Raw genomic sequence first — 14,292 nt, 5'->3', positions numbered from 1 at the left:
TGCCTTCCCGCCTCCCGTGTTCATCCGCTGTGAATCACTCCTTATGTGTCTTTTTTGACAAGTGTCTAGTATCACCCTGCCATAAAGCATAAAGCGTCTAGTGTAGTCGGTGAAGGATATGGCCGTGAGGACGGCAGAAGTGTCATAAATTAGCAGTCGTGTATGGAAACGTTAAACGCCCAAGCGCGTTCTAACACATCGCTTGTTGCGCGACTCAGCGCGAGGTCGCGGAATTTATACCCACCGGGTGGCCGCATTCTGTTTTGTGCGGAATGCAAGAAATGCTTGTACACCATCCATTGTGTTGCACGTTAAAGAGCCCTAGGTGATCAGCATTAATATAATGACCACCACTATGGCGTGCCTCATAATCACATAGCGAGAAGAAAGGGGGTTAACCAAGGGGCCCGATTTTTATTAATCATGTCATGAGAAGCCAACAAACAAAGGCACCAAGGAAAACGTAGGGAACGAAAGCACCGAGAAAAACATAGGGAAATTTACTTGTACTTACTTACTGAATTAAAGAATTCATAAATAAATTATTTAATTCAATATGTAAGTACAAGTAATTTACCGTATATTGTGCTTGGTGCCTTTGTTTGTTCGCTTTCCATGATATCATAATCAAATAGTTGTTTTGAAACTTAAAACCACATAATTATTTTAATTTCACTTTAGCATCTTTTCTAACAAGTACATGTTGGTTCGGTATAGTGGAAATTGCAAGTACATCATTTGGACACTAGTTAGTTTATTTTTAACATGTTTTTTTTAGAGCGCGTACAATCTAAACATCATTCATATTCTTACTTCTTTCAAGAAAAATGACCTAGTTGATGTCAAGGGTGATGCAGTACATCATAATATATGTTTTTAAACACTAGTTAGTACCTAGCGTAACTGATGGGGAACGAGGTACAACTAAGTTGGTGAAGTGATGCCTTGCAGAAAAGGCAGCTGCTGTATTCTTTGCACAACCACATTATTTGGCTCCACCTCAGTTATGCAATGCACCATCATATGTTAGCCACCATTTGTCATGCATATTCTTTCGAGCCTCTCGAGAAGTTCTGGCATGTCACTGCGCGAGCCGTTATTACGACAATCCTTAGTCGAGAAAGTCGGAAACACTGCATGAAAGCCACGACGCCATTAGTACCAGGGTCAACATTTTCTCGTCTTATTCGAGATTTAATAAAAGAAACGCATCTGTGACCCTTTATTTACGAAATAGGTTTCGTAACAGCGAAAGCACATGTTGGAAAGATCAGCTTTCACACTGATATTGTTTGGCCGCGTTTGACGCATTGTAGGTTTCAGCGATTTATGTTTTTGCGTAAAGCATACGACACCGAATACGATACTTCACAGAAACAGTAACTATAGCAGTCTCTGCAGCACATAAAAGCACCTGCAAATTCAACTCCTACATTTTGATTCATCAAACGCAATACGTTAATCACGATGTGTTTCAATGATTCCAGCAGTTTGAAAAGCGCCTACATCTAGCAAAAAAGAATGGTAGATGGGGGAACACCCCAAATCCCTTAGACTTAGGGACATGTCATTAAAGTTGACAACACTGGTACTAACTGGTCCAGCAAGCGACTCACAACCAGCTTTCTTTATCATTTTCGCATTTTTTTCTTTATCTGTATTGTAACTTATCCTGACGATCTTCTTATCTATCTGTGCTATTTACGATAGGTACTGTGTCGGTATCCTACATGATCTTCTACCTACTTTTTTAACTATCTTAAGAGTTTCGTGTATCATACCATCTGCATTCCTAAGTGGATGCTTCTTTACGCCATAGCAAGGCAAGTTTTGAGCTCCGCATCCAAGCACCAACACGCTTCTTGTATTGGTATCTGCACCTGGTACTTTCAGGGAGAACCTGTCCATCGGCAAGTGGGCCTGGTACATCCGCTCCTTCTTCATCAACTTCGTACTGTTCCTCATCCTCTTCTTCCTGACGACGCCATTCATCATCGTGTCCAACCTGGAGCACATATTTCCCTCGGCCGAGCATCTGGCAAGTATACCTCCATCCCTCAGAGCATATCCCTGTCCCTGTCAATACTGTGCTAGCTTACGAAACAAGAGCCAAATTCACAAAAGTAATATCCACCACTGGCACGGCGCCTACGCTAATACGTCCAGCATGAGGATTGGCTTAGATTTATTTTTACGGACAATTCTACTGCACGATCTTTTACGGGGTTGCAGAAACTTGGTACTTAAAAAATTAAAGCAGGCGACAATGGCATATGACGGTACATAAAGATAGGCGTGAATTTAGGATATCAAAAATGCAAATATGAATTTTATTTCAGACGCACATATATGGTGTTCTGGTGTTGATTAGAAGTGAACTCGATCTGGACAGGTCACATAACGATTGAGCAGATAAGCGGTTATCTTCTGAAGTAACCGGGTGAATTTCAAGGTGAGGCAAGATAATATCTTATCAGGCAGTGGACTAGATTGAGCAACGAGATTAGAAAATTGGGAAGCTTAGAATGGGGTCATTTGAGGCAGGTCGGAGGATCCTAGGAATGCTACTGTTACTACTGCTACTACAACTACTACTGCTAGTGCTACTACTAGTACTTCAACTAGCACTACTAAAAGTGCCAATATAGTCATTCGACAACCGCTATACAACTAGTGCTATTTCCGCTACATCTGCACTAGGCAACCTTCCTCCACACTAGCAGTGCCCGTCCTATGTTTGCCCGCGCCTATGAATCCACCAGTCTTTGAGCCCTCTCCCCAAATTGGTCTATCCGAGGTGTTATCAAAGCAATCGGAACAATAATACGTGCCAAACGGCTTCATTTATTTCCAGAACCCTTTCTTGTCAAAGTTCCTGCCGACCATGATGTTGTGGCTCGTTGCAGCAGCCATGCCAGCCATGGTCACAATGTCAGACGTCTTCATTGCCCACTGGACCAGGCGAGTACCTGATAACTATGTGGGCGTGTCCTTGAGCATCTTTAAAAAACGCAAAGCATATGTGTTAGCATGGGCATTTGAACGTATTTGCGCACTGTTTCCGTACGGAGGGTCCGACAGACAAACAATGATGTTCATTCTGTTTTCGCAGATCATCAAGGAACCACTGGGTCATGAGGAAAATTTTCATATTCCTCTTGTTTATGGTGCTGATTCTGCCTTCCCTAGGCCTCCCCAGGTGAACTGCGAAACCGAGGGCGAGCAGATAGTTGTTGTGTGCTACTATGTTTATATAATCATTTCGTTTTCGCAGTGCTGAAGTACTAGTTTCCTGGGTTCTGAAGCCGACCAATGAAACACACCTGTGGAAGTAAGTGCGCTGTCATAACCTTGCTATCGAGGAACAAAATACTACTGTTAGTTGGTACAGTACTTCATTACTTACGCTAAGTGGCATGCTACATGCGAAGCACTCACTTGTGCTCATGGCCTTCGTCTGCTATTTTCATACTTAACGCAGTAGTTTCGAGACTAACTACATTATTACACTGCTGGCTACTTGTAGAATTCTACTCGTAATAATGTATTCATTGAAATAAGCACTCAACTTGTAACTGTATGCCATCACATTCATTACGACGGCTAGGACCACAGCTTATTTGATACTACGACTGCGGCGGTTTTTTTCCCACAGACACAGATCTGCCATGGCTTGCTTTATTCATCACTTGCCATCTGCTACCGCAAAACCCGAGAGCCGAACTCCGAAAACTTCTTAATCATGGAAGCTCTCTCTTGGCCGTTGGCCAATAGCTGGCCGCTTAATGTCACACATCACGGTTGACTTGCATCTGCATTACGAACAACGGTTGTATAGCGTAAGAACTGTATTCTGAAAACGGGCTTCATACAGTGTAGAGCGTATGGCCAGTAACAATGGCTGCAACAGGTCTATTACGTGATAAATAGCTAATATTTAAGTAAATTAGGTTAGAAACTAGTCGTATCCTAGTAAACCTTAGGTGACGAAGCACCCTGCTTTGGTATATGTTCTGCTTCCTGCGACCGGGCAGGAGAGCTTTCGCGCTGTCATTGTAAAGAACTAAGAGTGATCTGCGTCGACCCATTTTTGCAGTTCCTATTGTAGTTCAGTAAAACACGCTTTCTGCATTGGATGAAGGTTAGAGTTATCTGAAGGCAACCAACATATATTTAAGATATTTATACATATCTTTCAGTTTGTTATATTTTTTCGCCCATGGAAGCACATTTGTGTTGCATAACTCTCAAGTTCAAAGATGTGAAAAGGCTGTCGTGATAGCTATTACGCCGCCGACAGAATTGACCTCTCCAGATAATTTGAATAAATGCGGTTGTTGCAATAAAAGTACTGCGCGCCTTTTCCCCAACACTGTCTCAAGGAGACGCCGCTAACTCTTCGCATACATCTACCTTACGCTATCCTGGCATCCTTCTAATCAGGCCATTGCAGCTATCCCAAAGCTGTTCATCATCTGCACGGCTTATACGAAAGCACAGTGAAGCTAAGGCTCTGACATTTTGAGACGACCGCTTGGGGGGGTGGGGGTGGAGGGGGGAAGTGTTGAATGTACATTTTTGAAGAAGGAAAGACAACAGGATAGAAAGAACACCATTCCTTGCCTGGCGTTACTGCTCCTAAATGTACAGGCGCGAATTCTCAGGGGACCAGACAATGTCTCGCATCATGCGGGGCGCACCGTGTCTCAGGCACGTGTGACACAACCGTTGGCATAGATGCACAGACAGACACTTTCTCGGTCAGTGTGGCAGACGGAGTAGCATTCCAGCTATAAGACTCTTTTGTAATGCAACGCTTCGTGCAGTAATTACGATTTCTCCCCAGTGGTCGAAACAGAGCCCGGACACTCCTATACAGCGTTTCTCGTAACCCGCTGTGCACACTAGGAACGCTAAACTTCGCAGTGTCATTTTAGTTAATGTATTTATTTAATTATTTGCGCTTTGGTGTTAGCATTGGAACTGCCTCGTCTAATTCCCGTCTGACTCGGCTTTCTAATGAAGCTGAATGTCCATTGTTAATGCACCCGACAGGTGCCTGTACCTACCTGACAGCGGCGCTTTCTTCATCAACTACGTGGTGACGTCGTCCTTCGTGGGCACCACCATGGAGCTCATCCGATTTCCCCAGCTGTGCCTCTTTATTCTGTACACCTTCATGTCACGCTCCAAGGCCGAAACATTCGCCGTGCAGCGGGTGAGAACCACGCTTTCTTTAATGCGATAGCATTAAGCAGGATGCTGACCGGCCATCATTGTTAGGGTAATGCGATATCATTAAGCAAGACACTGACAGACCATCATTGTTGGGGCAATGCGACAGCATTAAGCAGGACACTGACCGGCCATCATCGTTGGGGTCGACGCAATGCAGTGTGGGCCGAACCTTGAGGCAGGTGAATGAAAAGCGTAAGGGTGGCGGGAGGGGGAGTTAATTTTATATCGCTTTACAATTTGCATCTTCGAATATTTCGTTTCTATGAACCCGATCTTGGAGGCAGTGTAATATTATCGGCGTGGTTACGGTCCTGTTACCACGCAGTGACCGGTATGTTTTCAATGCGTTTTCAAGGACGCACTGTAATCAATCTTTAATTTGAATCGCTCAGATGTAACATGAAGAAATCGTAATTTTTTCAACTGCTCTTCGTAACCCGCAGCGGTGGCTTAGCGCCTATCGTGTTACGCTGCTATAGGCTCGAGGTCGCCGGATCAAATCCCAGCCACAGCAGCCGCATTTCGATGGGGGTGAGATGCAAAAACATCCGTGTCCCGTAAATTGGGGACACGTTAAAGATCCCCTGGTTGTCAAAATTAATCCGGAGTCCCCCACTACGGCGTGCCTTATAATCAAATCGTGGTTTTGGCACGTAGAACTCGAGAATTGAATTAAAAAAACGCTCTTCGTAATCTACGCTGTTAATACTTATGAAAGGCAAATCGCCAACGCTAAATAGATGTCAATTGAAAACGTTCAGGTAAGCTTTATTTCAAGGTTAGACAGAACAACAAGGGGCTAGGTAAAATCGTCACCAGTGAAGAAGGTGACCAGATAATGTCAATGGCCTTTTCATGGTCTGTACACATCACTGTTTCACGTCAGCAATTCGTTACGAGAGTCGCTTACATGTGTTTGAGCAGCCAAGGACCGCGAAACCGCCCATAAAACAGAAATTGATAATCTTGACGATAGGAGACAGGAAGACGGCGTTATGGTCGAAGCGTAAACGCAGGTAGCTGATATTTCAGTCCATGAAATTTCACCAAGTCATTTGTAGATAGTATATATAATCTGTCCGCGTTCTGCACGCAGGCATCGCTGTTCGAGTTCCACTTTGGCGTCCACTACGCTTGGTACCTGCTAATATTCGCGATTACCATGATCTACAGCCTCTCCTGCCCACTCATCGTGCCTTTCGGTAAGCGCACGGAAAGTAAACTCCATTACATTGGAGGGGGGGGGGGGATCAAACGTGCGTAGAGCACCTAGACGGCCCATCATAAGCTGTGCTCTATCATAAATTTCGCTTACACAGAGTTCCAAAGTGCCCTCCAAGAGAATGTATTTCCATAATAGAACTAAATAAAGTATTGTGAGGGGATTTCTTTGGAGTCCAGCCTTGTCAATGGAAATTTCGGGCCAGGTAGCATGACGTCATGGATCTGAGTAAACAGGCCTTGTGCTTTAGCGCGCGCACATGGGGTTGCGCAGTAGTTTTCGGCGTACAGGCGACCGACAGACGGACGGACGGACGGACGAATCGTCTAGCCATATACAGCTTCGCTGTAAAAGTAAAGCTCAAATGTGCAGGGCAGAAAGGATATTACAAGTTACAGAGTTACAGCACAGATCGTGTCTTTCTTTGTTTTTTCGACGTAGTGTGATACAATATAGTTGACAGTATAACCTGAATCCTTAACCTGTATGGCTAGTTTTGGATCCACACCATAAGAGTCAGCATAAATTACATTCCAAAGCAGAGAGCAAGAAAATATGGGAATCTCATTTAAAGGCATGTTTTTGTGATAGAAAAGTATTAGGAAGTTTTCTAATGAAGCTGAGTATTTCATTCCCTATTTTCGCACCAACAAATGACAGGGGACGTTGGCCGCATACATTATGGGTTTTCGGCAACTTAAATTTGCAATGGGCTGCCTGTCTGCTATCCCTCGTAGGCGTGAGAAATAATGATGAGACATCTGGTTTGTTCGTGGTTAATATTCTGTGGGTTGTTATAGCTGTGTTCCCGAGCTTAGATAAATGCCATTATATTTAACTGTGAAAACAGGAGTGCAGAAGGCTCGTCCTTAGCGGTCGATGCAATTATTTTCACCCCATGTTTCTGAGTTTTGATTAAAGTTTCAATGTACGAGGTGCAGGTGAAGCATGCTGAAATGAATGAGACGTGATGTTCAAGGGTGGAAATGGTTGCACGCCTTTAATAAGGTATAACAACCAAAAACTATTTTTAAGTTACCTTTCAATATGTGGTGTCCAGTGTAGTGACGAGTCAAGACTTACTCCTACATAACTATTACTGCTACTTTGTTGGATTTCTGACTCTCCTAGGTACAAATTGCACTCTTTTGTATAGTTTTCCCGTAACAAGGAAATTCTATATAGACTTGGCCCTTTTGGAGCTTAAAGTAAGTTTGGTGATTTCAAACCATGCTAAAGTATTCTGCAGCTGTCGCGTTTTTTATATTGTGTATGCTGTCTTCCGAGGAATCCCTCGTAATTTAAGAGATTTTTTATAGTTGTGCAATGGATTCTGGCCAGGCCTCCTCTGAAATGCTAACGAATGTGCTCCTAAGCGTTCAAGAACTGTGTTGTCCCCATGTTATTGGCTCATGCAGGCCTGGTCTACCTCTGCTTCAAGCACAGCGTGGACCGCTACAACATCTATTTCGTGTACACACCGTCGAAGACGAACAAGTACATCCACGCCACAGCCATCGATTTCGTCATAGGCTCCCTGATTCTACTCCAATTCACGCTCGCCATATTCTTCTACCTCAGGACCGGTGGGTTCTTGTTTTCTTTTTCTTTCCTTCTTGAGATGCGGGTAAAATTCTCAATTGGATAGTTAGGGAAACTGCATTAAATGTATTTCCGGTATGTCGTCTTCCGGCGCAGCCATGCACATTTTAAGCTGTGTGACGACCGCGCTTTGATCGTGGCCTGAAGCTGTTCTTTCTGGCAATCGAATAGACATAGTACATGGTCGCCCTGATTGGGTGATGGGCTCGCCGATGATCGCGGAGGTCATGCATTGCATCCCTTTCATGTGAGTTGCCGCTGCGCGAGCGCGTTTACAGCGCTGCATCAACTACTGTGTGAAGTCAGCTACACTGCCTGTCGCAGAATAACACAAAGCTATCTGAAAGGCCATGCTATTGCGTCCGGAAGGCGCTGGAAGAACGCCACCCCCACCATGTTCTGGGCAGCACCTTTAAAAGTACTCCATAAATAAAATGTTTAACGTGTAGCTGCTGCTTTAGGTGAGCAATAAATTGCCGAGGTGTTCAAGAGGCTTTTTTTTTCGTAAGTGCAGTGGCATTATGCAGAATCCGGCCTTTGTCTTCAGTGCTGATGGCAAAATAATACGGGTCCATCGTGTAGCGGTTGTCATCAAAGGCATGGATGAGCCGATTGTGATATCGTGTTTAAACCACTCAGGTCAAGCATGAGGTTCGCTCGTTTTCTTTCTTTTGATATATGTGCCATATCTACAGATTACGAAACCTATGTAATCCATCATTTATTCGTTGAGACGATTACCCCGTTCAGACAGTAGTTTAATATCTACTTCGTGGCACGCGCTTGTGTTCCGAAACCCGCAAGGAGAACACAAGGGTAAAACTTAAAGAAAGGAGCAAAGTCTGGCCAATATGTTTGCTTTGGACCAACATGAATCTAGTAATGATCTATCCTATGGCGTCGGCAGTAAATATGGTCAACTATTTCCATAACGATTTATATATGACAATGTACATATGCATCAATCAATCAAATTTTATTTCTCTTCAGAATTGTTTCATTATATGTACAGTGATCAAATCGAATTTTCCTTTAGGACAGTAATCTTCATGGGGCACACGAAAGGCCTAAAAGGGCTTGATCAGGCTGGTGCCCTATTAGGTGGTAGATATGTGCCGGATGATTAATGAAAAGTAAGTGCATGTTTGAACATCTTCAAACATGCATTCAACAGGCATTTCGGGGAATACAGCAATGTACCATTTACAACGCGCATCTGAATAACACGAAAAAAAAACAGTACGTCCTGTTTATTATTATGTATAACACCTACTCACCACGGCCCATTCATCATCCTCATTTTTTAAAGAATTATTGTTCTGTAGTATCCATTTAACAGTTCTTTAGGTATGCGTAGTATATATGTGAATGTATGTGCTTTCGACTTTCACGTGCATCTTTACTTCGAAAAAAAAATCCCCTTAAATGTCGCGAATATATTTACCATCACTAGGCTTCGGAACGCGACTATTAGGTAACGCCTAAAAAACGAGGACGCCAAGCATTGTCATGGGATTTTTTTTTCCTTTAAGCATTACATTTGCGTCTCTTAAAGACGAAGTTGGATGTGCCAAAGCATAGCGTTCACCGATGTTGTCAGAGATAGACACCATCGGTGAATTGACAAAGAGATTAAACAACGCTATTTGTCGAGGGGGATTCTTTCAAATCATTTGAGAGCAGCACACATTGCAAAAAGGAAGAGCAATGACAATGAATGTCAAAAGATTCGTCAAGCAATTCAGGAAGCGAATAGTAGTTCCTCAGATGTCAACAACTTGGATCTATTTTCTTTGTACTTTTTTACAGGAAACAGCAATGTGACGGTGGCGACTTGCATTATAGCCCTGATGTCCTTCCTTATGTTTCTCGGTCAAGCCATGATGAAATGCTTTCGTGATTTTGGACCGATAAAATATGCGGTAAGTTTTCAAGCAAATTTGACGTCATGGGAACCGTATCTCGTCAAGCGATCGTTGCTTTGGTGATTGTGTTGTATTCGACGCAAATATTTCCGTGATATATATTTACGAGCTTTCCTGGTATTTGTGAAGTTAACCCTTTAACTGGCTGCTCAACAATATTGTTCACCTAACCAAAATATCTGCAAAAACGAGACAAATCTGAAGATTAGTCTGTGCCTTTCAATTTACGTCCGTTTGTGAGTCTGCTCAACAATGGCATTCACAAAAATGTCAATCGTGAGCAGCAGCAGATGTTTTGGTGATAAAAACTGAAACTTCGTCGTTCTCAGCAGATGGTGGTCATATTCTCGTCGCTACGATTTCTTTTTTCCTTTGTTTAAGCAAGCTGTTTTTTATACCCATCGAGGTGCACCTCAAGAACACGAATTGACCTTGCTAAAGTCAGTACCAAAAATCAGTTTTTGACCATACATTGGCCTCCAACCAGCCGGTCAACAATATTTTTGACCTGCTGTATCTCGCTTAGTTTTTAGAGCAACTCTTCAATATTTCGGCTGGTGTGTATTTGAGATATATAAAGAAAAATAAAGCAATGAACATATCCTAAGCCAAGTCTTTCTTATCTTGCCAGTTAAAGGGTTAAGTACTAGCATACGTGCAAGCGCTGTTTTACCTATGCTAAAACATGTGTTTTTGGAAGCTTGGCGGTATACATAGATAAGACGATTCGCTCTATCCACGCTTTCTGGACATTGCCTAGCTATAACACGTTAGGTAAAAGAAACGAACTGCAGTACCCACGAGATTTAGTAACATCGCGTTCTTGCGCTACAAAATGTTTTATATTATCAGAATAGCTTATTGACCAATGACAAACACACAACGAAGGTTCCAGATCTGTGCAGAGTCTGCGTTCACAATCTTACCACGAGATGTGTTTATGCAGTGTCCCAACTGCACATTGTTGTCTATTGTGTGGAGCGAGTTCGAAAATATTAATAATCTGCTTAACTGAAGATTAGTCATGAATAACTAACGGACTTATTAAATTTAGAGCAGAACTTTCAATTACAATCTCGTAGAGCCTTCCAAACATCATATTCAACGGCTTCTAAGTCCCTACTCATTTGGTAAATCTTTTTTTTTTTTGTTCCTATAAAAAGCCCATGCTATATGAATAAAAGAAGGAGGTCAGATGGCCACTAATGCGCCGTGATTTTAGTAATTCATTAATTGAATTTAGCATCTTAAAGCAGCACTGGGGCTTTTAGAGATGGCGTAATATGAAAAGATGTGGAATAATTTTGATAGTATATGGTTCCTAACGTGCACCTAAACATAACTACACGCGTGTTTTGCATTCCGGCCCCATCAGCATGCGGCCACCCCGGCCGGAAGTCAAACCCGGGACCTTAAGCTGAACAGCTTAACTTCATATCCATCAAGCCACTATGGCGGGTCTAACTGCATATCTAAGCCAGCGTGCACCAGCTCACCTACGTTTGAGCTCGCTATTGTGTGCAGTAATACCTGGCTTGAAACAAGAGCCTAGTGCGAAATAATTTCCTTATATCCGCACGTCTTGGTACTGTACGTCTTTCTCTCTTTTTTTTACTTCGAAAGCAAACTGGCTCGCATCCTGCAGCACCCTCTAGATCGTTGGCTCCACTCACCTCACCTTAGTGGCTCAGCGGCTATGGTGCTGCGCTGCTAAGAACGATGTCGCGGGATCGAATCCTGGGCATGGCGACCGCATTTCGATAGTGGCGAGATGCGAAAAAAAAAGGTGGATGTTAAAAAGGTTGCAAAAAGATTTAGGTGCACGTTAAAGAATTTCAGGTGCTCATAACTTTTCGGACCCCCTCGACTGCATGCCCCATAATCAGGTGGGGTTCTTTTATGCGAAGCATATTACTAGAGCTCAACCCAGCTCCTCAGGCGCGGCGGTGTCGCCTTCAATACCACGTGACACCGTGACGTCACGACAGAGGAGAAACGGGGCTCCAACTCGCGCCGTCGCTCGCGGCGTCGCGGCGGTATATAAGCAGCTGCGCTTGCCTCTGCTAGACACTCACGAGGTGAGATGCCTCCTGGAGACAGAGCTGCTGGTTGGAATGAGAAGCGAAGGTTGCGGCGTGCTACAGAGACTGTTTCTAGGTGGCTTTGCTACGGCGCAGCGACTACGCGCCCCGCATCGGACGCGGTGAGCGTCGAGCAACGCAGCGTTCGGCGCGACAACGAAATGTGCGCCTGAGCAAGCGCCGCACGCCTGAGCCGACGCCGACGACACCTGCTTTTCTGCGACACGAGCTCCTTAACGCTGTCGCGTTAAAATAAAGGCTAGTATGCTTCGCATCCTGGGCTTAACCTTAGAAAAGCCACAGCCAGCTTTTTTTTGCATAATACCTTATAATTGTATTAACGCGACAGCGTTAAGGAGCTCGTGTCGCAGAAAAGCCGGTGTCGTTGGTGTCGGCGTCGTCGTCTTCGGCGTTGGCCGTAAGCGATAAATCCCAGCAGGCACTTCATGAATAAAAAACAACTTGCAACATGGGCTTGGTGGGAATCGAACCAGGGCCTCCGGAGTGTGAGACGGAGACTCTACCACTCAGCCACGAGTTTTTTTTTCCTTTATTGCTCCTCAGCCACGAGTTCGATGCTTCAAAGCGCTACGCACGCCTGAGCTTTTAGAAACAGCTCGTTTCTAAGGCAACACCGCATTCACTAGAGACGCTTTTGTAGCGCTTTGAAGCACGAGTTCGATGCTTCAAAGCGCTACAAAAGCGTCTCTAGTGAATGCGGTGTTGCCTTAGAAACGAGCTGTTTCTAAAAGCTCAGGCGTGCGTCGCTTGCTCAGGCGCACATTTCGTTGCCGCGCCGAACGCGGCGCTGCTCGACGCTCACCGCGTCCGATGCGGGGCGCGTAGTAGCTGCGCCGTAGCCCACTGTCTTACACCCCTTGGCGGGTCGACGGGAACGCTGTCGCGTTCCACTCTTGAAGGCGAAGCTTAAGCGTCCTCCAATTTTTTTTTTTGTAACTCCAATTTTGTGCATCTGAGTGAGTGTAGCAGTGCGAGTTTTTTTGGAGTCGAAGGGTAGTGGGTGCTGCACTGCGTCCCGTTGGCTTCCGTTACTCTGAGGGAGTCAGCGCACCGTGTGTGTAGAGCACATACAGGAACACTGCGTGTGTTCAACGGGCGCGCGCGCGCCACCTGGTGACGTCACCGGTCGCGGTCGTGCAGGCGGCCAAGCGCAAGACGTATGGTACCAGGCCCAGCCCGCGCAAGCTGTCCACGGTCACCGTGGCCCCGAAGCCGGCGATAAAGAAGAAAGTGCAGCGCCACGTATACGTGGGACCCGCCGCTGTCGATGGCCACGGCGGGGCGCTCGCGTGCGGTTCCCCAATGCCGGAAGCGATTCCAATGCTGGCCTTGGACACCCGGGCCGAACCGGTTGACGCCGTGGGCCCGCCATCACCGATTGACTTGAACGCGGTGGACAACCACTCGACGACGCACCACGTCTGCGAGTGAACTTAACGTAGAAAGAGGAACTTGCGAAAGAACTGTTTTGGGGGGAATACCGCTGTTTCGTTAACCTGCTTTTGCGTCTTTTCTGTGCATTTCGTGGGGCGAGTCATTTATGCTTACTGATCCTATAGACGGCAAGAATTTGTGAGGCGACCGGCGTTGTTCCATGTTCGCCTGTGGTTGCTCGTAAAGTGTTGGGAAACCACCGAGTGTTTCACTAAGCCACTGAGGCCGAATCGACTGCTAACGGCAACTCCAAGAGCCCATTGGACTTCGGAAACGGAATCTGATTAGACCAGTTAGTGTTTGCGGGAGCTTGTGCTCCTTTTCTTCCTTTCTTTTACCACGAAAATTACGTACACGGAAGAATCTTCCTGCGAGTTCGTATTAATGCATGTATTGGGCGTTAATCTCCGCGCTTAACTCTGGACTTGGTGGCCGTTTGTGAACCGTCCCACGTTGCGTGCCCTGTAATACGCATTGTTTTACGCTTGTGCGCTTTGTGTGACGTCTTAGGCTTTTTTTTTGTATTTTATCTTTGCTGTGTATGTGTGTGTGCATACGTGCGTGTTTATCTGCTGTGTACGTTAAATGACCATTTGTCAACCAACACGCTCCGTTCTCCCCGATGGAAATTCGTATACTCTTCCCGTGCCGGCGCTTCGTGTCGCCAGCGAATTTATGCCGACGCTACCCAACGCACGGCTAAAGAACGCTATTGAGAAAGGCACTCCGTGACGGTAAACTATTCATGAGCGAGCTCAGTGTGTTTTAT

General features: G+C 45.1%; 1 protein-coding gene across 3 annotated transcripts in view; it reads left to right on the top strand.

Moving 5' to 3' along the window:
- The window catches only part of LOC135911498 (calcium permeable stress-gated cation channel 1-like), a 121,530-nt gene extending 107,517 nt beyond the window's left edge, over positions 1-14,013 (top strand). For all 3 annotated transcript variants that reach the window (XM_065443828.2, XM_065443829.2, XM_065443830.2), the window contains 9 exons: positions 1,894-2,038; positions 2,855-2,961; positions 3,113-3,199; positions 3,275-3,331; positions 5,056-5,218; positions 6,335-6,440; positions 7,879-8,046; positions 9,872-9,984; positions 13,230-14,013. In XM_065443828.2, coding sequence (XP_065299900.1) covers positions 1,894-2,038; positions 2,855-2,961; positions 3,113-3,199; positions 3,275-3,331; positions 5,056-5,218; positions 6,335-6,440; positions 7,879-8,046; positions 9,872-9,984; positions 13,230-13,520 — 1,237 coding nt within the window. In that variant the 3' untranslated portion in view covers positions 13,521-14,013. The remainder of the gene's footprint in view (positions 1-1,893; positions 2,039-2,854; positions 2,962-3,112; positions 3,200-3,274; positions 3,332-5,055; positions 5,219-6,334; positions 6,441-7,878; positions 8,047-9,871; positions 9,985-13,229) is intronic.
- The last annotated feature ends 279 nt before the right edge of the window (positions 14,014-14,292 follow it).

This window comes from Dermacentor albipictus, chromosome 10, assembly GCF_038994185.2.
Source record: "Dermacentor albipictus isolate Rhodes 1998 colony chromosome 10, USDA_Dalb.pri_finalv2, whole genome shotgun sequence".
Classification (NCBI taxonomy): domain Eukaryota; kingdom Metazoa; phylum Arthropoda; class Arachnida; order Ixodida; family Ixodidae; genus Dermacentor; species Dermacentor albipictus.
This window is presented reverse-complemented; position numbering and strand designations above follow the sequence as displayed.